The sequence below is a fragment of the Arvicanthis niloticus genome, chromosome 2 (assembly GCF_011762505.2).
Source record: "Arvicanthis niloticus isolate mArvNil1 chromosome 2, mArvNil1.pat.X, whole genome shotgun sequence".
NCBI classification, from domain to species: domain Eukaryota; kingdom Metazoa; phylum Chordata; class Mammalia; order Rodentia; family Muridae; genus Arvicanthis; species Arvicanthis niloticus.
This window is the reverse complement of record NC_047659.1, coordinates 46583383-46610214: the sequence shown is the minus strand read 5'-3', so window position 1 is coordinate 46610214 and position 26832 is coordinate 46583383. Positions and strand designations below refer to the sequence as shown.

The window sequence follows — 26832 nt, the reverse complement described above, 5'->3', positions numbered from 1 at the left end:
CCACCAGGGGCCAGCAATGCTCAGAGGGCCTAACAGAGGCCCCTTTATGTTCTTGCATACATATGAAAATATCACTAAACAGACAGTTACTTAGTAAATAAAACAGAAAATAAGACAAACATCTTTAGCTGTATTAAACAGGGTACAAATGAGGAAAAGCTTTCATTTGAAATTTGCCTGAAATCTTTTATAACACATATGCTAGGGAGATGGCTCAATTAGTAAAGTGCTTGCTACATAAGCATGAAAATCTGAGTTTGATGCCCAGCTCCCATGTACATATCTAGGCCTGATGGTATGCCTCTAATCCCAGTGCTGGGAGAGACAGGAGCATTCCTGACCAGCCAACCAGGTTAGCAATATCAGTAAGCCGAAGGCTCTAGTGAGACCCTATCTGAAAACACGGTAGATGGCTCTTGAGAACAGCATTGGTTGGCTTCTGGCCTCCAAATGCACATGCACATGTGCAGGCACACCTGCAAATATGAACACGTGTGCACACCTGCATCCACATGAACATGCAAATACGTCCTCAGAAACAAAGTCAAGTGCACTGGTATTTATACACACACAGACTACAGTCAGTGAGAACATAAAGAGATGAGAATAAGACCACGTAAGAAATGATGATTTGAAAACTAAAATTGATATTGATATCTTTTTTTTTTTTTGTTTACAAAGAAGCTGTGGTGATTTTTGGCTCAAAAGAATGATTTTACATTACAAATCCTACTAATCCTTAAGCAAAATTTGGTATAGAGTATATAGGATTTCTTTATCTTTTTGTTGACATCTTTAGACCAGGTCTCATGGAGATCAAGCTGGCCTTGAATGTGCTATACAGCTAACTGGCTATACAGCACTGGTTTTGGACTCCTGATCTTTCTGCTCGACCTGCCATGCACTGAGGTTACAGGTGTGTAAAGCCACCATACCTGGCTTCTATATTTAATATTTTTATTTCTCTCTCCTAGCCTTACTAATTAAAACTTCATAGTAGTCTTTAAGAATTATTTTAATTAACCCTGCATCAATGATGTCTCTTTGACACCTCGATTTAACTGTCCTCTGTTCCCTAGCATTTTATATTCACATTAGCACCTAATAGAAAATTTCCAAAATGCTGGGTCTCTTGGGACAGCACCCTAGAGAGCATTTACATAAGATGGACTCCTTAGCACCGTATGTGGTAAGAGTTCAACCTAGTCCTTTGAAGCTAGCACAAGACCTGTTCTGGAGAATACTGCAGAATGTTCCACGCAGATAATGAGGACTAGACACAGCTGACTGAGGTTTTACCAGTGTCTCAAGTTACAATGATTCCACTGTCTTAACCATTTCTGTTGACAGTTTCCTCTTCTTCACCAGGGTCACAGACCATCTGGTAAACATAGCAGCTGAAGACCCTGTTGGGCTTCTGTTCGATGTGCAGCACCAAATCTCTGTCAAAGTAGACTTCATGGCTATATGTCTGTAACAAAACACAATCACACGGGATCTGCTTTTCACACAATCATATTCACTGTGTGTCACCAAAATACCATAGCACCTATCGTATGCTCCTACATACATACACAGATGTGGAGGACTTGCCAAAAATGAATTTTTCATTATTTATGTGCGTGTAGATGACTAATGGAAAAATACAGAAAATGTAGAGAATAGGAAGAGCTCTTCTTAGCCTGGACATGCAGTTCACTGTCAGAAGAGCACTTCTGTCTGACTCATGAGCACTTACAAGCGTTCATATCTCTCAAGTTCTTACTGATAGGAAAAGCCCTAGGCAGAAGGTATGCTAGTCCTTGTTTCACCTTTGCATGTGTGCTGTGGAACATGTGCATGCTCACATGTGTGTGGATACCGGTGTGTGTGCATGTGTGTTGTGTGCAGACCAGAGGGTGATGTCAGATGTCTTCCTCAATTACTCTCTGCTTTATGCCCTGGACCCAGAACTCAGGGATTTGGCTGCTCTAGTCATCTTGCCTCTGAGATCTTGTGTTCACCTCCATGTCTGGCTGACACACCTGCCAGCATTTACGTGGGTGCTGGGACCCAAACCCAAATTTCTCGTGTTTGCACGGCAGCTGAACTATTCCCCAGTCCTCTTGAAACTTCTTCACTGCCAACACCAACTCACTTTAGGTGGTGCTAGGAATTGAACCTATGGTCTGATGGGCTCATATTCTACCCCCCTGAGCTATATCCCCAGAACATTTATATTTTATAATATTTGGAAGAACAAATATTTCCAAGTGCTGGAACCCAACTTGCTTAAATATTGCTTGTCCCTTACCTAACTATGGGGGATAATGTCATTTTAAAAAATGTTACCAAACTCATAATTGGGAGGAACATAAAAGACTATGGTAAGGAATAACATGTCTCAAGAATTACGATTTCTTTGTGTTTTCTCACCAGTATCTTCAAGGATATTGGTAAGATGGTATTCTTAATGCTAAGAGAAAGAAGACTTAGAAGTGCTCATTTTGTCTTGTGTGTTGGACAATAACTTCTTTCATGTGGTCATGGCACAGGTGAATCTGGACTGATATGAACATGTTCTAATAAATGGCACCTATAAAGGAAACCCTTACAATTTATGTCCCAGTGGTTGTACATACCACATCCCACGACTCCACCAGTGGGATGCTTTTGAGTAAGGTCCCATACTCATTACAGTGGAAATCCAGGTGAGCTTTTCCTTCAGCATCTATTTGAGTGACAGCTACTACGGAAAGCAAGTCCAGCTCATCTTCATAGTCCACGATTTTGAAAGTCTTGGGGAACAGATGAAAGTAGAGTCAACTCCAGTTAGTAAGCAAGAACTATTTCTACATTCTAAATCTAATTATTCTATCACTTATGAAAATACAACAGAAGGAACAACAAATAAGTGAGAGAATCAGTAGAAATGTATCTCTGTGTATACACATAACACATGGGTCATTCTCCAGATTTCCACATGTTAAGTAAGCAGTATCCTATAGACCTGGCAAACAACTACAAAGCACACTGGATCCCTTGGGGTTGGAGTTACAGGCCTTTGCCTACATGGCCAGTTTGTTATATAAGTGCTGGGACTCAAACTCTGCTCCTCAAACTCAAAGAACAAGTGCTCTTAACCGGCAAGCCACCTCTCCAGCCCAAAAGCATTGCCAGTTCAACCTCAACTTATGATTCCCAATTTTTTGGTTAGCTTTGTTTTGTTTCCCTTTTGTTTCCACAGGGATTAGAATCAGGAGCTCATGCATGCTATGTAGGCACTCATACTCAGGCTCAACTACATGCATTACTCACTGTGAAGAATTTGCTTCTTAAAAATGATTTATCTTTTAAAATAGTATGTATGTATATGTATGTTTGTGTGCTTGTACGTGCTCTCAAATGCAATGGTGGTGCACACCTTTAATCCAATACTTGGGAAGCAGAGGCAGACAGATCTCTGTGAGTTCAAGGCCAGCCTGGTCTACAAATTGAGTTCCAGGATAGCCAGGACTCTATAAAAAACAAACCCTGTTTGGAAAAAAAAAAAAAAAAACAACCCAACCAAACAAAATGCATACCTTACAAAAACAATAAGCTAATCATGTTTCCAAGTTATTTTGGCCCCATAAACTTTACTACAAATAAAACTGTGTGAAAGACTGCAACAAGACAATAGAAGGTGGGGGGAGTGTGACACTGAGTGGGCCATACACACCCTTTCCCATCCTACCTGTAGGGGTCCCTGACTTCATGTCTGCCCCAGGGCCGGGGAAACATTAATTGAATGGAAATAGATTGTTGGATTATCTTTGGCTAAGGTATACCTCTTGTTCTGGGTCATCATCCAGAAGGCTGACATTTCTTTTCACCACACGTCCAGAAGCTGTAACCGTGATTAAGTTTTCCTTCTGATGGGGGGTGGGGGGAGAGAAGGAAAATCAGGACATGCTCCACTGCATGCTCTCAAAGACAACAGTCCCCAGAATGTGGTTAAACCAGCTGGCTCTTCCCAGCACACACATTCCTCTAGCTGACTGAGAAAATTCCAAATCTAATTTAATCTAATTTTCAATCCTTCACTCAGTGAACAATAATTTATTTTAAATAAAAGTTTTAAGTGGACAAATGCTAGAATAGGCAAAAACTAATTAATTAAACATTACAGATGTGTTCTTTATTCATCCTTCTGACTTTTGTCTTAACACAGTACAGAAAACTAAAGTTGGATATAAGTTCAGAAACTTCCCTCTTCAAGGGCCTCAGCTTACACACTAAAGGCAAAGTACCAGCTGCAGTTAAGGTATGACATCTGGTTTTAAAACATTTATGCCCCACCTTAACTTCACACAACTATTTAGAACCAAAGACTGACAAATCATCACTAAAAAATTTGAAGAGAAAAAATAGAAATAAGTGAGATAAATTCAGTATAATCAACTCTCTTCAAATCTCATATGTAAGTGGGAGTGAGACTAGCTGCTCATGCACAGAAAGTAAACAGATTCGCCAGAGTTATGTTTGCAGCTATCAGGCAAACATCATATTACAAGTTACAAAGACAGTGTTCTATAGAAAGGATATGATATTTTTGACTTACTCTGTCTTCTCTATTGGCCCAAATGACAAAGTCTTCAGAGATCTGATGCTGAGAACTATTATTTTCTACCTCACTTAGCTTCAAAACTCTGGAAAGGAAAAAGAACTCTTAAAAACTCAAGATCGCAAAACACCCCTAATCTGCCAAAGCTAAGCTCAGATGAAGCCCAACAAAAGAAATCTGCAGCACCCCACTTCTCCTCCATTGGCTTGTCTGTAACATTAATCTCATCATTAAAATCCATAACCTTCTTCACACTTACATTTGTGAAAGTGAAGCTATGAGGCGTGGTGCTTACATAAGTAAAGCAGCAGCTGGCTTAGTCCTAAACCATTTTCCAGCTGGTTAGTAACACTACAGTGAAAACCTCACCTCTCCCTCTGTGCAGCAGGACCTGAGTGTCTCACCCCTCACACTAGAGCTACACTGTTTGTTTCTGTAGCACACATAGCTAAGAATAGCACTTAGAGTTGACAGTGAGAGAGACAGGGCAGCAATTAATTGGAATACTGGACTTTCACAAGAGAGCAAAATCTGCCACCAACAATACCATTTTTTTTTTAAGGATTATATTTTAAGATTTGGATTTGCGGAGTATAAATGATCTCATGGGTCAAGCTTATTAATCAAAAGAAAATAAAATAATGTGCTTTCCACCCACAGAAATCTGTTCACATCATTAAAATACAATGTTCTCAAAGCTCCGAGTCCCATAGGCAAAGAGAATAGCAAGAAGAAGCCACTGTGGCAGGGACCACTAGATTCTTCACAGTAGCCAATGATAAAGTAATCAGATGTTTTAAACCCACGGTTGAGTTATCTCAATTAGTGGCAATATAAAAAGGTGCTTATCTTTTAAAACCTGGGAAAAAGCCAGGGTTGATAACACACGCCTTTTATCCCAGCACTTGGGTGGCAGAAGCACATAGATCTCTGTGAGTCTGAGATCATCCTGGTCTACAAAGCAAATTCCAGGACAGCCAGGACCACAGAGATATCCTGACTCAAAAAAAAAAAAAAAAAAAGAAAAGAAAAAGAAAAAAGAAAAAGGAGAAACAAACAAAAAAAAAGTGTGTGTGTGAAGCGTAGAGTATTTCCAGTTTTGAATCATGGTATAACTAGGCTCAAACAGACAGAAAACTGTTTGAGAAGAAAAGACCTAAATACTGAGGATAAGTTGCAATTAGTGAAAGTATGGGTAAAAGATAAAAAATTGAGACTATTTTGATGCCAGAGAGGCCAACTGAAGGCCATTTTAAAGCAGACGGTCAACAGCCAATAGTAAACAAACACTAGCCCATCTGTCAGAACAAACACAAACAATCCTTCTGTCTGGAAGGCACCAGAGCTAAACCTGGGACCTCACACACTCTAGGCAAGTACTGTACTTCTGACCTACATCTCTAGCTCTTTTTTATTTAGGAACAAGGTCTCACAAAGTTGCCTAGGCTGGCCTTGAACTTGCAATTTTCCCGCCTTGGCCTTTTGAACAGCTGAGATTTCAGGCATGTGCCACCTGGCTTAGCTATCTTCTTCTCATCAATCCTAAGAACATTCAGACTCAGTGTAGCACAGTCCTGAAACCCCAGTAGTCAGGGCACAGAAGCAGAATGTCAGTTCAAGGCCAGCCTGGGCTACACAACACTTGTAGCCAGTATGAACTACACAGCAAATCCCTAAGAACAAAACAAAACAAAACAAAACAAAAAACAACTCAAAGAGGAAAGAATAATCAATAATTCCCTTTCATTCATTCATGTAGCATCTGTTGAGGAACTTATGTGTAAAACTTACAAACAGCAATGGTAAAGCTAAAGAATAAAACCAGATTTTGTAGATGATGGTCTCTCAGGAAATTCTCCACACAAGTGAATTTTTCACAGAATTACAATGGTTCCAATCGAAAACAACAATGCCAACAAACATTACAAAAATTGCTTTTAATGTTAAAGTGCTAAAAAATCGCTCACTTGACTTGATTTGGGCCAACATGTATAATTCTTCCAGAAGCATCAGGGTGGAAATAGATCCAGTCAGATTCTAGTGAGCAACACTCCATTTCTTGGATTCCATTTTTTGCCTGAAGTTGGAAAAAATATCCAGGACAGAGATTAGAAGGGTAAATAATTTTCCAAATATAACCCTTTGGTAACTCACAGGTACAGGAGAGAAAAAAGGCAGCTGATGTGGGATGGTTGTGAGGGCCAAATAAACCTGAGACCTTCCCAACCTTCACAGTCAGAGACGGCACAGATGCCATGCAGTAGACCTTACGCTGCTGGAGCTCATTCATGCACGTGTGGTGGGGACTATGGGCATACTCTAGCATCACTGCTGCATTTGATTTTAATAACACCCAAAGCAAACATCAACCCCATTTTGTGGCTTCTTAGCCACAGACTGACACACAAACAGAACAAATAGTAGCCCAATGTTTGGAGCCTATTAAACAGTAGATCTGACTCCAAAGTCCACGAACTTTCCATTATTATACACACTCAGTTCCCTACAACTTCCTCCTCCCAACCCTGTCCACAACTACCTGTCAATCAGAAGAGTAGGGAACACTCACATAAGCACGTAACCAAACCAAGAGTCTGACACAGGTCACATACTCTTCTTGACTAAGTCAAATATTAAACTCACATATCTGAGAAAAGAGTCTAATACTGATTAGCATTTAAGACAAGAAGAGTCTTATTCCAAAACATGTAGGTATGCATTGACATTAAAATAAAGGAAAAAGCCAAGTGTGGTGGTTACTCCTTTAATCCTAGCACTTGGGAGGCAGAAGCAGGCATAGCTCTGTGAGTTCAAGGCAAGCCTGGTCAGGGCTACATAGTAAGATCCTGTCTCAAGAAGGGGAGTGGGGACAGAAAGAAAAAAAAAACACCATATGTTGTATGTTCCTATGGACTCATAGGTTTCACCTTCTACACGGCAGACCCAGGAACTAATACCAGCTTTGGCAATTACTTATAAATGTGATGATATACTGGCCTGACCAAATGTTGTAATTGTTATTAGAGAGTATGTGATACCTATGATTAAAGACCACTTATTTATTTATGAGAGAACATATAGAATCAGGTCTTATATAAGAAGAACATATGCTAAATGTACATAGAATATACAGTGCACAAGGTTTGACTGGATCCAAATTAGGTGTAATGAGAGAGGCACTGGTGACTGAAGAAAGCCCTAGAGGTGAACAGTCAAACCAGGGTTGTGATGGCAGGAACCAGCACCTAGAAAATCTTCTGTAAAATGTTATAAAAAAGGGTTTCACTGAGGGGAGCTGGACAGTGGGAACTGTTAGATGTGACCAAATGAGAAAATGGAGAGAAAAGTTTTCTTACAAAAGTAAACTAGAAGACACTAGATGCAGTGGCCTATGACATCAGAAGATAACAGGACTCAAGAATATGCTGACCTTCAGCAAGGTGAAGGGTGCTGACCTGTGACTAAATGGAGCCCACAGTGACTGATTGTGCCTTGGAGGGCATGGGTGAGGGAACAACTAAATCTACTTCATACAAAGTAAATCTGATATAACAAGAGATTTCAGAATAAATCACATTAACACAGCAATACAAGCAAAGATGAGGGCCATAGCATGGGTCAGGAAGGGGTAAGAATCTGTTTGGGGGATAGAAGCAACCCAAAAGAAGAAAATGTATGTCTGACCATGCTCGACCTCAACAAATGATTAAAAGGAAAAAAAAATCAATGAAAAAATCATATTTTAAAAGAAAATTAAGGTGAATTTAATAGGTAGAACTTTTGCTATTTTGCCATGAACGATTTCTTCCTGTGGCGCCAGAAGCAACTTGAGGAACCCTGACAATGAGCCATCTCAGCGCCAACACTGTAAGCTCCATCTGGTTCTGTTCTCTTCAAAATCAACAACACATTCCACAGCAATTTCGGAGGCAGCCTAAGACTATTCTAGCAACAGTTCCCACGGTGGCATCTGAGAGACGTTTTCCATGGGACTCCGGCAACAAAACTGTTAGCAATGAAACCCTTCGATATGTATGGTGGGTGACACACAGCTAGTCACAGCACTTGGAAGGCCAAGATGGGAGTATCAGGTATTCAAGGCCAGTCTTGCCTACGTACTGAGTTTGAGGTGAGCCTGGGCTACACAGTGCCTAGCACAGAGTTGGAGGTTGTGAGGGAGAGAATGGACAAGAATCCTTGGTGTTCTAAGACCTTTCAAACAGTTGTTGTTTTAAGATTCTGGGTGACAAAAATACTATTTCCCATATTCTCCGTATTTTAACTTGTTCACAAATGCTGGGTGTGGTGGCACATGCCTTTAATCCCAGCACTGGAGTAGCAAGGCAGGAGGATCTCTGAGTTCCAGGCCAGCTACAACTACATAGAGAGCCTGTCTAAATAAATAAATAAAAAAAAAAAAAAAAAAAAAAAAAATGGTTCCCAAATTAATGAAAAAGTAATTCCTGGATCTATAGAGCTACTAGAAAAGTAGAGAATACAAATTTCTAAAATAAATTTACTGCTGAAAAGTTGAGTACTCATGAATTACCAAGGAATTATCTTTTAGGGCACAAATATGGAAAACTCCTTTCTGTTTCTTCTTGTTAGGCGTGATGATGTAATGCCAAGGATGGCCTCCGATCTGAAATGCGTTCTCCAGCGATGAAACTTCAAAGAGTGGAGGTGGCGAGTCTGTAGGAATGAGCAAGAGAAATTTATTAGCTTTTTATTGGGGTGGACTTGCACCATTCATTAACTCGGTTCAACTTTTCTTGGTACATATACATAATTTATGAAGTTCCATTAATGAAAAATTGCTATGTTTGAGAGAATAAAATACAGTCAGAAAAGAGATTTGCTGCTGAGAGAACAGAAAGCCAGTAGAAAGCAGTGAGACCGTAAGCTAAGTCTCTAGGCGTGTATTTTGGTGGGGATGTGTGGCCTCCATGTGAGCAGACAACAATGATAAAGGAGGCTGAAGGTACTTATCATGGGGGGTTAGGGAGGCAAATACATAATAAAAACTGTAGCCATCCCCGAGGATCTCTGGGTTAGCCACAATGTCAACTCCCTGAACAACTGTAGCAGGTGATCGGGTCTAATAAATCTTTGAAAGGCAGAGAGATGTTCCATATCATAGGCTAACAGGAAATTTTAGGATGGGGTCTGGTACAATGAAGACCCTAGCAGAGAGTAGACAATACCACTAGCATTATCATCAGACAAGTTACTTTTTATAGACATATCCAATCAGTCTCTTGGGGAAGGACATCAAAGGGACGGTTGGTGCTTTCTTCTCTTCCTCTTTGATCTCAGTCTTAATTATAACGTAATGGGTTTGCTCTAGCACTGGGAGGAGGCACTGCAGTGAGGTCGCAGTGTCTTTCGCGGTTGTACATAGACAGCTCTTGATTTGTGCCTCCACCTTGAGCACACTGAGTACTTTTGGTTTATAAAGCCACTCATCTTAAAGATGTTACTCTCAGAAAAGACTGTTCACACAGAGTCACATGGGAAACGGGAATGTGTGCTCTTCTCACTTCTGAGTGCTGTACACAGGAGAGGATGAATCATGAAAAGTAGCTCACGAACAATTGCGGGGAGACAGAAATCCTTAAAAAGTACTTCTTAGGTTCTTTTTACGTACTTAAAAAGCATTTAAGAAAATGAAACTTTAATCTTTAATAAACAAGGTTTTTTCAAGTAATATAAACTATGAAGAGTGCCCAGTATAACCAATTAAGCTATGAAGTCCAAAATACATGTTTTAAAACTGATTCATTTTTAAGTGAATTTGGAAGTTTTATGAAAAGCTAGCAATACCTCCTAACCTCAGAAATACTTCCTGTATTCAGTATAAACTTGCTCACAAAGCTCTTTTAAGAATCTTGTCTGCTGTATGTAAGTCACTGTGTGCATGTCTGGTGCTAGCAGAGGCCACAATAGGGTGCTGGATCCCCTGAAACTTGAGTTGTAGATAGTTATCAATGCTGGGAACTGAACATGAGCTTATTATCACATGGCATTTGAATTTCATTCATAATTTACTGACACATGCCCTTTGACTTAATATATTGGAATATTAATATTTTTCTTATTACTTGAAAAAAAACCTTGTTTATTAAAGATATTTTCATTTTTGTTTGATTAGTTTTCTTTCCTTTCTTCCTTCCTTTCTTTTCCTTTTTTGAGGGATTCTGATGTAGCTCAGGCTGACCTCAAACTCACTATGTAGACAAGGCTGACCTTGCACTCCTGATCCTCCTGCCTCTGCCTCCCAGGTGCTTGCGTTTTACGGATGAGCTACCATGTCTGGCTCAGTTACACACAGAAAGGCTTTTCCATCTTTACAGAGTCATGTATAACTTTCTTTTTTTATTCTCCTGAGGTCTAGGGTCTGCCTACCTTTAAGTAGCATAGCATTAATATTTCCTTTGAAAACACTATCCTTAGAAATGAGCAGATTTAACAAAATTTTAAAAACCCTAATCTATAAGGAAGTTAAGACGGTATGGATCAAGGATCAGAATGGCTCAGCATCCTCGGGCCTTCATGTTAATGAATGGGTAGAATTTTGCTGATGTTTATTCAATAGTAAGGTGTGTGTGTTTTAATTTTTTTCCCTGTATGGGAGTAAAATGAGTCAGTGCATAGTCACAGAGAAAAATGTGGACACTTACAATGCAAAACTATATGAGCACTTACTTTCTTAAGGAGAAAAGATCCTGTATAGCAGCCATACCTGTGATTTTAACATTACAAGGAATGCCAAAAGGAGCCTCTCCTACAGTCCCAGTAGTCCCGCCCTGACTGCATGCACACCCTAAGTCAAGTTTCTGTTGCATGAACTAAAAACAAAACAAAACAAAAATGGTGGCTTTAGAGCCTATTTATTTGCTGTCTGGAAAGAAAAAATAAAATTTACATGTACATGACAGAGAAAATGTCTTTATTCAAGGACCTTCTGTTTATCCTCCCCACCCTCCTGCAAAGGTTACTGTGTCTTTTTCTGTTTCTATAATTTTTATAATTGAAAACTACATGACTACCCAACTTGTTAAAAACAGTAACAAAAACCACAAACCACACAACAGCAAAAACCTTTGAGCCCAAGCCTCACACCAATGTACTATGTCCATCGATTGCTTTCCTCTACCTGTTCGATGATGGCCTGGAAGCTGTAAAGTCTGACTAGTCCCGAGCTGTACATCACAATCAGGATTCCATGTGACAAGGTAGCATCTGTGACATTCTCAAAAACCTAAGAGGAAAGGCAGATATCACCTAAGAAAGGATCAGACAGAAGGCTAATCCTCTGATCGTCAAAATGTCTGTACTCCTGCTTTAAATCCAGGTTGTGTGCTGCCTCACATTAAGACTTAACTAAAATTTAGCAACTTGAGGCTAAAGTGTTATTAGAGGCAAGCAGTAAGCCTCAGGCTGGAGCATCAACAGAAGCACTATACTCAGGGCTTAAAATGATGTGTCAGCATGCACCTGCTGTACAGCTTTGTCAATACACAGTAGTTACAGATTCTACTTTTCATAGAACAATGGTATACATGTAATTTCAAATGAGTATTTACCAGGTATATCCAATAGAGACGCATTATTTACATACTAGAATGTTCTTCATAAAGACAAATATTTATAGTGCTTAGAGGCAAAAAGATTGGATCTTGGAAAGTCATTATAACAGAAATGATCAACTGCAGCTTTGCGTGCATGCATGCACTATGTGTATAATGCACGTGTGTGTGCAGGTAGGTAAGCAGGTAAGCCCATGCCTATGTGTGAAGTACAAGAGGAGGACACTACATGTCCTGTTCTACCACTGTCCACTTTATTCCTTTGAGACAGGGTCTCTCTCTTTCTGAATTTGGAGTTTTCCACTTTTGCGGCTAGACTAGCTGCCCAGCAAGCCCTGCGGTACCTAGCCTCTCCTGTCCAGTGTTAGGGTTACTGGTACCCATGGCCATGCCTGGACTTTATGTGGAGACTGGGGATCGAACTCATGTTCTCATGACTGCAGAGCAAGTATTCTTACACACCAGCGCATCTCTCTAGTTCCCAACTCCATACATACCTCCTTCATCACTATTATGTTCTTTAACTTCTAACAAGGTTGGATTTCTCAATGGCATAAAAACCCAACACCATAAAGGACTAAATTCCTGCACATTTACTTAGAGCAAGGCTTTGGCTTTGCTCCCCACATGTTCTATCCGAGAAGCAGCACAGTTCTGTGCCTGTGTTAACAGTCAACAACAAGCAAGGCAGGCATGTCTTTTTTCACAGCACTGACAGAAGTACGGAAGACATAAATCCATCTGGATCTCTAGTCCGACAGTGAGGATATGCCAGGCTAATGAACAGGGTAAGTACACAACTGCTCAAGGGCCTCACCCTTGTATATTCCAGTACATTTCATAAGTGAAAGACATGCTTTAATCCTGCATCACAATAATCAAAGCCAAATCCCTCAACCGATTATGCTGGACACACAAGAGTAAGGAGGAACAACCTTGACTTTGCCAGTCTTTTTGTTGAAGAGTGTAATACAATATAATTACTTAATCCACAGCAGAAAGAAAACAATGAAGTTACAAGTTGGGCTTTTGTCATTTTAGTAGAAAGATAATTATGGTTTGCTTTGTGTTGTGTAGCTCCTAGCTTTTTAATTCCCTAACCCTGGTTGCACAGTTTGAAAAGAAGTACTTGGTAATTCAAACATTTTAAAATTAGTAAGTAGCAGTTCAATTTCTAGTAGAATACACTGTCATAATGTCTTAAAGTTCTTAAAAGTACCTTGTATAAAATAAACAATAAGTGATAACTAGTATTATTCTTTAATTTGTAAAATTTAGTATAAACATTCAGAATAGAAAATGTTTAAATAGATTTGTCTTATTTGCTAGGGATTATTAGTAGATTCTTAAGATCTTGTCTTTAATATTTCAATTGTTTAAAGACTAGTAGAAAAACTCCCAAGACAATTCTCCACAAAGTAAAAAAAATTTTAAAAGAAAAATTATTGACTCTTTTACTCAGTTGAAATTTGGCCCTCTTTCCCTCCCATGAACTCCACAAATTAAGATAAATGTGAACATAATAAAAACCCACACTGTATGAGTTAGGAAGATTATATATCCCATTACAAGTCTTGTTTATATACTATAAAGCAAGTTTGAGAGCTATACCTTGTAATTAAAATGAGACATTTTATTGAAGCTTCATGATCATTTTAACAAGCTTTGAAATATTTCCTTTGAAAAAAATTCCTTAGGCATTTCATAATTTTATAAAATAGCAGATTGTTAATGACCACAAGTTTTCCAACACTAAAAACACTAACCACCCGAGAGTTGTAACAACATGCAGGAAGCTGAAGAGATGGTTATGCTTCTTCCTGAGTCTAAGGGTCACATTCTGACATGAAATACAACATATCAGTAAACATTTCATACATAGGGAATGTTCTCAATCAAAACATCTAATAAATAAATGAAGATATTACTCCTAATTGTCAGTAAAATATTGCAATTAAGTAATTGCAGTACAGCAGAGCACACCTTTAATTCCATCACTTGGGAGGCAGAAACTGGTGGATCTCTGAACCCAAAGCTAGCCTGGTCTACATAGTGAGTTCCAGGTTATCCAGGGCTTAACAGAGAGATTCTGCATTTAAAAAAATAAGGGGGGGGGGGGAGAGAAGGAAGGGAGAAAAGGAGGGAAGGAAGAGATTCGATCTTACCTTTTTGTTGATCTCTAGAATTCCTACAAGTGAAAAGGGCAGAACCCTGAACACTGCGAGGTACAACAAAACAGGCGGCTGAGTGCCTGCCTAGAAGAAGGTAAGAACAGAATTATGGGCAGCTCTCCAAAGTACTTCAGAAAACACTATCTTCATGAGTTCAAAATATACATCTGTCCTAGCATTCAATTATACAAAACGTTTCATGATTCAGAATTTCCTTCTATTTAGACTGAAAGTGATTTTACCAGTAAAGGAAACATACTTAAAATGTCCACCAGTCCTCCAGTTCCTAACACACACTGTACATAAACATAAAACACTGCAAGTGGAAACAAGTATTTCTTACCATCAGAGTATGGTGTATTTGTATTGTGAACTGGAGTTCTAAGAATAAGGAACGTAACCAAAAGCATAGTGTTACTATGGTCAGATCACCGATAAGACTTCTATTGGTCTGACTGAACTGAAGACAGACAGTTTCTCAGAAAAAGCTTGCATGACTTATCAACTTGAAGAAGACTACTCCTTTATTTTGAGAAGCAAGTTCCCAACTATTTATTCACATTACAAAATGCAAAATAAGTTCTTTACTTCTCTAGTAAAGAATTCAAGAGAGTAGCTGGGATTTACGGACGGCACAGCTGTTGGCCCCATCACAGCACAATTCCGCTTGAGCCGAAATAAGGTTTGACTATCACGACTACCAATCAAAAACCACAGGAAATAAAAGTCAAAATACAAACAAATCAAAAAACAGAGTGTGACGTTTAAAGCCCCAGAGCCTTGTCCTTTCAGAGACATACTTTTACTTAGCTAAGATCCATGCTCTTCAAATCTAAAGGCGGGTGTAACTTGTATATCTTGACCAAGAACTACTGCTTGTTGGCTAGATAGTGTGGAAACACAGTCTTGAATGCAGAAATGATTACAAGACTTAATAACATTATCAGGTGATAAATAAAGATCTTAATACCTAGGACCATGCACAGTGAGACTGGTTCAGGTGACACATTAGGCAAGACACTTCTGGAATCCTCATGAATGTGGTGTTACTTTGTTACAGTCTTTCATGTTTATACAACATAGTGAGGGTGTGAAAAGAAAGCAATAGTGTAGACAGTAACTACTTCTCCAGCTGGTCATCTCAACAGTGTGAGAAAAGGCCCAAGAGATCCAATAAAAGGCATGTGGTCATGCTATTGAGATGACTTGGCAAGATACAGAAGATGTTTATAAATAACCATCATTAAAAGTAAGTTTAGATCTGGCAAATGGCTCCATGGTGAGGTCTTTGACTCCTGGAACCTATAGGGTAAGAAGAAGTGACTTCTGCAAACTGTCCTCTGTCCTCTACATGTATGCTGTGACATGTGCCCCAAGCCCCACATACATAGATAAATTAGTATAACTTAAAAATTGGTTAATGAGGTTTAAAGAGCTAACCAACAGCTTATTTGGTCCGTGGCATGTACAAAGACTGGGAAGGTAGATAAGAGAGGACCAAAATGCAGAGGGTGAAGGAATGTGGGGCTGTGTTGATAAGAGAATACCTGATGTGGTTATTTACGTAAGGTAAAGAGAGGAACCATTTAATTTGTTAAAAGGTACCTAAGTTAGGTACAGGAGCACACACTTGCAGTCACAGCATTTGGCAGGCTGAGGCAGGAGAATCTCAGTTGGAAGACAGACTAGGCTACACAGCCAGACTCTGTCTCAAAATAAACCAAAACATAAAATACCTCAAACAAAAAGGCACCCAAGAATTCTAAGTTTACCTGAATTCTAAGAACTACCTGACAGTCAGTGTTACAGAATTTAAAAGCTGTTTTACATCAGCACTAGGAGGAACTTGCCAAAAAAGCAAACAAAATTGTTGCTTCTTATTATAGTTTTTTTTTTAAAATATGTCCTGTTCTGAGATAAAAACAAAAAAAATCTCTACAAGAAAAAAAAAAATCTGTATTTTATAAAAATGTTCAATAAATATTTTCTAAGGATTTCCTTATTAGTCACCAACAGAAATAAGTTTCCTGATAGGTAGTTCTAGGCTTTATAAGGTCTAGTAAATTCTGTGTGGTGGTTTTATTTTAAACAGGGTCTCAGTATGCAGCCTTGGCTGATCTGGATCTCAGAGATCCTCCTGCTTCTGTAAGAGCTGGGATTAAGGACTTGCACCGCTATCCCTGACCGATTCTGGATGATTCTTTAAAGACAACAGCTGAGGGACGAAGCTTAGCACTAGAGCAATGTAGGCATACATGAATGCAGAATCTCCAGAAGCCAAAAATAAGTAGGTAGAAAATAGAGAGAGGCCCATGTGAATAGTCTGCTTCAAATTTAAACAGCACTTGCTTTCACAAGTGTGCAAATTCCAAGGACACATGTGTTGAGCACTTCGGACCTGCCGAGCTGCCGCAGAGGCTTTGTTCTGCGCCGACTTCACTGCAATAACCTCTTGAGGGGTGTCCCAGCTCAGGTACCTTTGGAAAGAACAAAGAGGAATCGAATGTTTGGATCAGTCCCCTTACACTCAAAATCGAAACACTATACTTTATTTACTTATCTATTGTTATTTTACATGTTTGGTTTTTGAGATAAAATCTGGCCTGTGACTCTTGAGGTAGCCCAGGCTGAAGGTAAACCAGCTGTTCTACTGCTGAGTATCCAGTGCTGAGATGACAGGCATGAACCACTGTGCTTGGTGTGCTATTTTATAATTAAGCTTTTTTAATAACTTAAATTATAAGAGCAAAGTAATCTATTTTAAAACAAATAACTTTAATAATTTCCTTTAGATCCTTGTATGGATATATCTTAACTTAAATCTTAATTCTTCTAGAGTCTTAAATAACTATCTTCTAATGAAAAAAAATTTTTTTTTGAGACAAAATCTCGTTTAGCCCAGGCCATGAACTTGTTATATTACTGGGGATAACTGTGAAAGCCCCATCTTCCCAGCTCAGCCTTCTAAGTGTTGGGGGTTTAAGAGCATGTGCTGTCATGCCACTTAAAAACTGGTTTTGAGAAAGATGTTGAGATGGCTCAGTGGTTAAGATCACTTGTTAGTGTTGCAGAGGATCCAGGCTGTTACCAGTACCCATGTGGTGGCTCACAACCATCCCTAACTCCAGTTCCAGGAAATCTGATGCCCTCTTCTAATCTCCATGGCCATGTGTATATGTGTGTGCATACATGATGCGTACACACACATGCAGGCAGAACATTAACAATAAATAAATAAGCCGGGAGGTGGTGGCGCATGCCTTTAATCCCAGCACTTGGGAGGCAGAGGCAGGTGGATTTCTGAGTTCGAGGCCAGCCTGGTCTACAGAGTGAGTTCCAGGACAGCCAGGACTACCAGGACTACACAGAGAAACCCTGTCTCGAAAAACCAAAAAAAAAAAAAAAAAAGAAAAAAGAAAAAAAACAATGAATAAATAAATAAGATGAATATATCTATAAAACCATTTTTAACCTAAGAGCATTCAAACCTTAGAAATGACCAGGGCTAGTGGTGCGGTTCAGTTGGAAGAGTGCTTGCTCAGCATGCACAAACCTTGCTTCAACACCAGTACAGAAAAACCTGGTGTGATATGGATGCCTGCAATCCCAGAACTTGAGAGGAGGAGGCGGGATTTCAAGGTCAGCTTGAGAGCCAGTCTCAAAAACGCAAGCAAGCAAGCAAACACACACACAAACAAAACACCCCTCACATACTTGCACGTGCAAACACACATACGCTAACCATTTTAAATGCATTTTTATTGATTTTTTTCACTTATTTTGGTTTTTCAGACAGGGCATTTCTGTGCAGCCCTGGCTGTCCTGGAATTCACTGTGTAGACAAGCATGGCCTTGAACTCACAGAGATCCATCTGCCTCTGTCTCCTGAGTGCTGGGATTAAAGGCATACACCATTATACTCATTTCCAATTTAAAACGGGAAGTCATAAAAAGTATTAAAAATATTACTTTTACAAGTTGCATGCTCATGTTTACTCTAAAATGTACAAGTACTTATAAGTTAGTAGTTACGATCGCATTTCGTGGGTTGTACGAGGACGGAGGCTCATCAGCCACCTACCTCTAACTGCTTCGTGGCTAATTACTTATTTGGAATACAAAGATAAATAACAGGTCATGAGCCTCAAATACTCAACTAGAGCAGAGAACAAAAAGAGTAGATTATAAAGAAACTGGGTCATAAAATACACAAGGAAAACTGGGGACACAGGGCAGGGCTGGAGAGAGGCTTAAGATTTCTTAGGCCGCAGCAGGTCTCTCATTTTTACAACAAAATTTTAAATAATAATCTCCCATTACCTGAATTTGCAATAGGAAGCAAGGTATATTTTCTCCAGGATTTCCCCTGTAGTTGCTGATATACGAAGCAGCCAATTGTGAGCAGTCAGTGCGATGAGTGAGGATTTATAGTCTGATGGGTCAGGAAGTATTTCTCCCTAAAAAACAAACAAATAAACAAAACCAGGGTGTAAAAACAAACTGCCTGACTATGAACAATCTACAGTACTCTATGTCCAAAGAAAATGGCTAGTTACCTCGTCAAATAAGTAAATCACAGAATATCAACTGTACAAATGAAGAAGGTGGGAAAGACAAGGCTGTGGGCTGTTACTTTAACCATTCTTTATGTTTTAATGCTTTTAAAATGTACCATCACCATTACTGTATACCTATGGGTACACAAGCAACAGTGCACATGTGGAGGTCAGAGGACAACTGGGTGGACCCCGCTTTCTCCCTCCACTTGTTTGTTTGTTTAAATGCAAGCTGGCCACATACTCAGAGATCTGCCTGCCTCTGTCTGCCTGCCTAGTGCTGAGACTGAAGGTGTGCACCATGCTCAGCTCTCCTGCCGTTCTGTGGGTTCTGGAGCTCAAACTCAGGTTGTCTGGCTTGCCCCACTGGGAAGCAAGTGCCTTTAACCACTAGTCATCCCACTGGGGCAGCTCAACTGCAGAAGAGAAAGGGGAGCAAATGTGCTGACTTTCAACCAGTAAAGTTCTGAATTGAAGTTGAAATTAATGCAGCATTTGTTTATGTAAAACATGAACAGGAAAGCAGCCGCTGCTGGCCTCTGCAAAAGCTGTCCTCCCTCTCAAATTCCAGGGAAACAACCGTTTGCTTTTATAGTCTGCTTGGTTCCACTTATTTTTGTTGTTTCTCAGGCAGACCCTGTGCAGTGCAGACTATGACCTGGTCCTCCCGCACTCATGCTGATGCTGTGATTTTTAAATGTACTAGCCACTTATACTTAACTCATAGGCAATGACATGAATACTTTTATACTATAAATGACTTATGTATCATTTCATGTAGTTTTAAAATATCTACTATTCCTATTTAGCAAAATTAGAGAGACATTTGAAACAAGTATATATTATAGATTTGAACTATTCTCTTAAACCAAAAGGGCATTTCATATATTATTTCAGAAACAAAATAGAGTACTAATTTTAAAGTAGTTTTGCATTCATATATTAATATGAATACAGTGTTCCTCTGAGTTCTTCATAAAAAAATGTGTCACCACAAATAAAAACAAAATCATTTAAGTGTTTATGGAATGATAGTAGGTTAACTGCATTTTTCCAGGACTGCTCTATATTTTGGGTGTTTGAATTGGTATATTCAATCTTTCTCAATTAAGAAACCTATCATCTCTCTAAACCCCCTCAAGAAAATAGATTAAAAGGCTCTAAATGGTTTAAGGCACAATTATTTACAGCTTTCAATTAAAGAAGAAAAAACCAGGCTTCTAACTTTCTAATTTTTAAAAAGGAGGCTTCTATGAAAAGAGTAATTACGGGGGGGATGATAGTTAAAAAAATTATAGCTTTATGGAAAAACAACAGCCTAGAAAAAAATTAACATTAAATTCAGAATATTGCTACTCATGACTTAGACAGTACTTTTGGTTACAGACTGGGAGTTTTCTTCTCTTGAAGAACGACCAACCAGACTTACAGACTTGTGAACAATTCGCTGTAGTGCTTAAGAGGGTTTCTTAGAAACAATGTTATGGAAAACTTAAAAATTGACCCTCAAAAAAGGGCTGTGATTAGAGGAGTTTGGTACGACGGCTCCATAAGCACTGTGCAGCTAGCAGGATGAGAAGCAGTCTGCTAAAGCCTGAGGAGGAAGCTTACACACATCCCTGTAACTTTCAATGTCCCATGTTTATTATTCTTCCCCAGACCAATTGCTCTTAGTTTCTCTGGTCTTTGAATGCTAATGTCCCAAGGAAATAGTGTCCTGAAGGGCACATGCCAGGGCAACACTGGCCTGTTGCCATAATGGTATGATTTTTGCTACTGTAGCTTTAATTTTTATACTATTATTTTCCTAGCTACAGTCATAAGTGGAATTTATCTACTTTCAAAAAGCCACATAATAGCTGTTCTCACAAAAATTTGTCTTAGTACAGGGGTGAAATGATCTCAAACACCAAGGACGACTGTAAACTACCTCATAGTATTACAAACTTTTAATCAGTTTCTACCTTTTCAAAATTTACCTTTTCAAAATGATCTCTAACTTAAAAGTTTTCATAATAAATTGAACATAGTGATACATGCCTGCCATCCCAGCAGTCAGGGGTGGATGAAGTCCAAGGTTCAAGCTCACGCTCAGCTACACATCAAATCTTAAACTAGCCTAGGCTCATACATGAGCCTGTTCAAAATAAATAAATTCCAAATATTGATAAAAATATATTATGTGTGCATATCTGTAGTGTGTATGTGTCTGTTTATCTGTGTGTGTGTGTATGTGTGTATGTGTGTGCACGTGCACATATGGGGAGGTCAGCAGACAACTTTTGGAACTTAGTTCTTACTTCTCCTATGTGTGTCCTGGTGACTGAACTCAGCCCATCGGACTTGGCAGTAAGCATCATTATCTGCTGAGCTACCTTTCCAGCCTGGAATAATGATGTTTTTGAAAATAATTTTGTAATGATACTGAAAAGACACATTCTCTTCCTGGTTTTCTTGAAGATTTGAGAATCACAATAATTTTAAAATTTTATCCTTGAAATAATACACTATTAATGACTAGTTCTTTTAAGCTAAAATACTTTAAAGGACATTGTGGAAGAGGGGAGGGAAAGGATACAAAAGCCAGATGTCCAGCACATCTGCTATGACGTTGTGTTTTCTATATATGGCAGGGACTTGCACCCATGAAATCTCAACAATACTGCTGCCTAAAAAAGACCTGCACTACGGCAACACTAGCTGACATCCCAACATTGATGGGGAAATCTCACAAAGCCCCAACCCTAGGTGAAGAGCTAGAGGCAATTAATGGCTTCTAAGAGAGAAGAAATCGGCCCTTGCCAGGGACAAGCCTCATCACAGGTTATCCAACACAAAGTCAGCTCTAAACACATATGTATACGAGCAACAGTAAAGGGACTCAACAGGTGCTATTTACATACTGTGCGAGTGTGTGTGTGTGTGTGTGTGTGTGTGTGTGTGTGTGTGTGTGTTGTGTGCCCAATAATCAAGATGAGGCCATGAACTTGAGAAAAAGTGTGTATAGGGGAACACGGAAGGAATTGAAATGGGAAGAGGGTGAGGCAGAAATTATGTAAATACAGTACTCATGTATAGAATTCTTTTTAAAAAATGGGGTAAATGTAAAAATAAATAAATAAACATTTAAGTGTGGGGAAGCTTTAAAAACCAATGCTCTAGAAAGAAATCTCACCACTGGGCATTCCCATAATAAAGCATCCTCAATTTTTTCTGATTTGGAACATTTTGGCATTTCATACAGTTTTCTTGGCTCTGATGCAACACTGGAAAAAAAAAGCATTATTATTATTATTATTATCAATCATTATTAAGTTTTAAATTGAGGTGGTCTTTGCTCAGACATGTCTTTTAATTGTCTGTAGCCCCGGATTCCAACTTTCTATTGTTTTCCTTAACTGTTCTGTGTTTTTTTTCTAATCACAGATTTGTAAAACACAAAAAAAATAAAAAATTTTAAAAAAAAAAAAAAAAAATCAAGAGAGATGGTAAGAACACTTGCTACTCTCCCAGAGGACTCAAGTTTGGTTCCTACCATCCACATCAGGAAGCTCACAACTCTCTGTAATTCCAATTCCAGGGCATCCAAAGCCTGGGGACTCACACATGTCTATGCACACAGATGCATACACATAAACAAAATTAATAAAAATAATAAATCACTTAAACACACATTTTGGCTCATCTTCCAGATTTTCCTTATGTAAATAAAGTTACCTGGAGATTGTTTTACAAAATAGTATTACACTGAATTCTTAATTAAATCCTTAAACATTTACTGTAAAAGTTGGTTGAACTCACTAAGTTTATTCTATTGCTCTTAAGAAGGATAATATATAGATTTTTAAAAAAGGTCCCATTATGTGTTAGCTAGTTTTGTCAACTTCACATACACTAGTGTAACCAGAGAAGAGGGAACCTCAAGTAAGAAAATGTCTATAAAATCATGCTGTAGGAAAGCCTGTAATTTTATAAATTAGTGACTGATGAGTGTAACACTGTGGGTACCATCTCTAGGCTGGTGGTTCTGGGTTTATATGGAGCAGGCTGAGCAAGCCAGAGGAGCAAGTCAGTAAGCAGCACTCCTCTGTACCAGCTCCTGCCTCCAGGTTCCTGTCATGTTTGAGTTCCTTTCCTGACTTTCTTCAGGGATGAACAGTGATGGGGAAGCATAAGCCAAATAAACCCTTTCCTCCCCAAGTTTATTTGATCATGGTGTTTCCTAACAGCACAGTGACTCTAAGACATATTATTTTGAATGAGCATTTGTGTATACAAAAATAAACATTCTTTCTTTATGTCTATTTCTACTATCTTTGAACATACATCTTTCAGCAACTTCAAGGTAGCCTGGGAAACATTTCAGGCGCTCTGACAGCCCCCAACCCCAGAACTACATTTGTCGGGCCATGGAAGGGTGTCCTGGTTTTGGGTTGTAGGTTCGGCCATGTCCCCAGAACCCAGGCTCCTGTCACTAGGTCTAATCTCCATCCCACCTTCACACAGGTGGAGGGCTTGGGGAACAGGCCCTAGAGAGATTTACATACTAATGAGGTACCTGAAGGCCAGAGGGTGGAGTCCATTAAACATTCCTCCCCAGCTCCTCCCCCCTCTTCCCCTCCCTATTTAACTCTGTTCCACCCTGGGTTTTGTGGGGTGTGCATCCAGATCCACCCACCATCCACCATGTCAATAAACCGGTTTTGGAAACCCAAGGACTTCCTCGTGTGTTGGGGCCCGCGCTGTGAGGAGCTGTGGAGAGGCCTTTAGTTAATGAGCAGTCGGGCCTAACTTCCAGCTGGAGGAACCTGGAGCGTTCACAGGCAACTACACACAGCTTGGCGTGAGGAACCCCGAGCTCCCCAGCCAGTTTTTACCTACATACATTCACACCCTCTTTATCTAAAAAGTGACAACTGTATTCTTCATGCTTACTTTTGAAACAATCTTGCTATGGGTGCCCAGGCTGTCCCCAAGCAATCCTCTTTGCCTCAGCTGAGGCTACAGCCCCCTACCCCACCCCCTGCTAGTCTCTACTCTGACAACGACTGAGATTCAGTCATAGATGTCTTCTCTTCTTTTTAACTGATGAACTTTAAAGTTCAACTACTGAGAGGAGAAACAATTTCCAGCATGACATTTTATTCACCTCTGATATTCTCTCTGTAACTCAAAGGTTTAAATCAAACTGAATGTCACAGTAGTGAAAGCAATCTCATGCGATTCTACCTGTGGGTGCAAGCCTCCTTAACAGCATGGTGAAGAACACCTGTATCATTTATCACTACGACGTTAATCAATGGCATTTACTCTGACTGAACTTTTTAAAATCAAAACAACTGTCTCTGACTTGGGAAGGCAACACGCTGGGTATTAATGGTGCCCAAGAGTCACTCTTAATACTGCAAGGTAGATAGTGGGCACCGTGAACATATAAGAGAACGTCCAGACTGCCATCGCTGGAATCAGAAGCTTACAGACACTGTCTTCAGGAAAACTGAAGAAATGATTAAAGGACAACCACTTAAAACCTTCGGTTGTTTTTATAAAAGCATAGGAAGAAGTATTTATTCCAGAAAACCTCCTGGGTTCAGTAAGCACAGTGGGAGTCCACAGTGTTTGGTCCAGGCATGTTCCCTTCCTTCCTTCTAGCTCAACAAGATGGTACCACAGTTCTCAACTGTTACGACTGAGTTCCAGGATCCTTCCCTCACTGCTCTGACTCAGAAGACAATCTCCGGAAATGGGAAGGGTGACACCAGTTTCATCCAGCCCCAGCCATGGGTTGTTGGGGCTGAGTCCTACGTTAGTACCCTTGAAAGTTGGGGCTCTACCTTGGGTGTAGAATAACAAGGCCCAGAGTACACCTCTCCTTGTAAGGTCCAGATTGGCCTTATCTTTCTTCCCTGGCTTGAGTATTCCCTCCAACTGAACTGCTGAGCTTTTACTATCGGAGGAGTCACTGCATCAGTGTGTATGACCGGCTTCATGGCGTTGGCCTGAAGACTGGCTGAGAAAAGAAGCAGGTCACAAGACAGCCCCTAGTTCTTTCCAATAAAACTGACTTTATCCGCAACAGATGGGAGAATTTCAAGTATACGTGCACTCTGTAAATCACTGGAAGTTACATCCAAGGGCAAATGGGTAGATTCACTAGCACTAAAGGCTTAAATTGTAGGTTGGGCGGTTTGCCAAAGAACCAAAAAAAGATACCAACTAGAGTCAAGGCAAACCTCAAAAAGCACTAGTCTCTCTGACTTCTAGTTTCTGGTCCAACAAGAAAAGAACTTAGATGTTATAACTTCTGAGATAGCTTCAGCTGGTGCCCTGCAAGCATGAGGACCCAAGTTTAGAACCCCAACACTCATGGTTTCTGCCCCTTGTAATCCTAGAGTTGTGGACGTGGAAACAGGCAAATCCATAGGGCTTGCTGGCCAGGCCATCTACCGGAATCCTAGCTTCCCAGTTCAGTGAAAGGAGAACCTATCTCAACAACAAGGTATTAGCTCCTGGGGAATACCACTGAAGGTTGACACACAGAAAAATGCCCATAATTTTTACAGATGCAAAGTGAAAGACAAAGAGAAGCAATTCCCTAATTTCTTAATCTAGGTAATGGGTGTGGAAGCATCAATTCACTGAGGTGTTCTCTTCAGCCTGACCTTGAGTGGCTGAGGCTGACTGTTAAATTACTATTTATCTACAAGGACTATACTTTTGTTTGAATATTTTTTTTCTCTTGGAAAAAAAAAAAAGTACTTCTAAAACAAAATATCTGTCTCCTAAGCAGCATCTAATTATTCACAACCCGTTTTCTCGACTCTGGTCTTTAAATGGTATAAAACATCAAACTGCGCTGTTCTATAATTTTGTGTGAAATAAAGTCTTTACAAAGATGAAGTCACCAACTTTAGACTTAACAAGTTTTTAAGATCACATACATTTTCCACCTAGTTTTATTACGGACTCATTTTTTTTTCATCTTCCTATTTCACTAAGCACTAAAGAAGCCACGTGGTTCTATAAAAAACTACGGGTCAGGTGGATTACAGCAAAAAATCATCACCAAGAATTTACCTGCTGACACAGCACCGGTAATTGTCAAAATATATTCTTCCTCTCTCATAGGCTATAGGTGACTTGGAATGAGTTGTCCAAACATTCTTAAATTTAGTACTCTCCTGAAAGATACAAAGAATTTCAGTTTAGGAAAGAACTCAGCCCCCTGCTATAGAACCATCTTAGGTGGGTAGTTTAAATCTACAGTTTTTAACTACATTGTTTCTTATTTTTTTTTCCTCCCTTTGCCCATAGGTGTTGGTTTAATTGGATGCCCAAATTCTGAATCAATTGTTTGCAGGAGGGCAAAAGAAGCTTTTTAAAATTACAGCTTGGCAGCGAACCTTTGAGTACCTATTTTCTAACACCCCATTTGCAGGACACGGATGGCCCTCCCCACGTCTGACCCTCAAAAGGGAAACAGAGGGCATAAAAAACTGCAGCCGGGCAGGAGGTTGGACCCCGGGCACCCCGACTACGGCGGGCATCACCTGGCACACCAGCGCCCGCAGGATGCCCAGGTTCGTCCTCTGCACCACGCCCGCGTCGCGCGCGTAGAAGCCCAGAGCTCGGCGACTCAGCCTGCCGCACACATTGGCCTTCCGGGTCCGGCCCATGGAGGCTCGGGGTCCGCAGGGCCCAGGAGGGGCGCGTCCCTCACTTCCGCGAGGGTTGGATGACGCCACCTGCGAGCCTCAAAGGGAAGGTTGGCGCGGGAGCCCGCAATGGGGACTCGGGACAGAAACAAGAGGTAGCGCTACACGAGTTTGGCGCAAAGGAACAGAACCAACGGCGCCTTCCCGGCCTTTCTTTCTGCTCTCGGGATTGCCGCTGCACCTCGCGGCCCGCCGTAGCCACTCCCTCTCCCGGAA

At 40.0% G+C, this 26832-nt stretch overlaps 1 protein-coding gene across 2 annotated transcripts; it reads right to left on the bottom strand.

Moving 5' to 3' along the window:
- Positions 1–708: 708 nt before the first annotated feature.
- Dcaf17 (DDB1 and CUL4 associated factor 17) lies at positions 709–26824 on the bottom strand. Of its 2 annotated transcripts, XM_034495259.2 has the most exons (14): positions 26452–26824; positions 25979–26082; positions 22077–22167; positions 18666–18802; positions 16744–16822; positions 14340–14429; positions 11742–11846; positions 11328–11433; positions 9135–9277; positions 6553–6662; positions 4583–4670; positions 3810–3893; positions 2622–2777; positions 709–1471 (listed from the first exon to the last, which is right to left on the bottom strand). In XM_034495259.2, exons 1-14 carry the CDS (start codon positions 26575–26577, stop codon positions 1331–1333), a joined length of 1560 nt encoding a protein of 519 aa, XP_034351150.1. In that variant the 5' UTR covers positions 26578–26824; the 3' UTR covers positions 709–1330. The 2 variants fall into 2 exon arrangements, with proteins under 2 accessions (XP_034351150.1, XP_076785009.1); XM_076928894.1 differs by lacking the exons at positions 709–1471; positions 2622–2777; positions 3810–3893; ... (1 more) ...; positions 6553–6662; positions 11328–11433 and having other exon boundaries at positions 9142–9277; positions 26452–26727.
- Between the last annotated feature and the right edge of the window lie 8 nt (positions 26825–26832).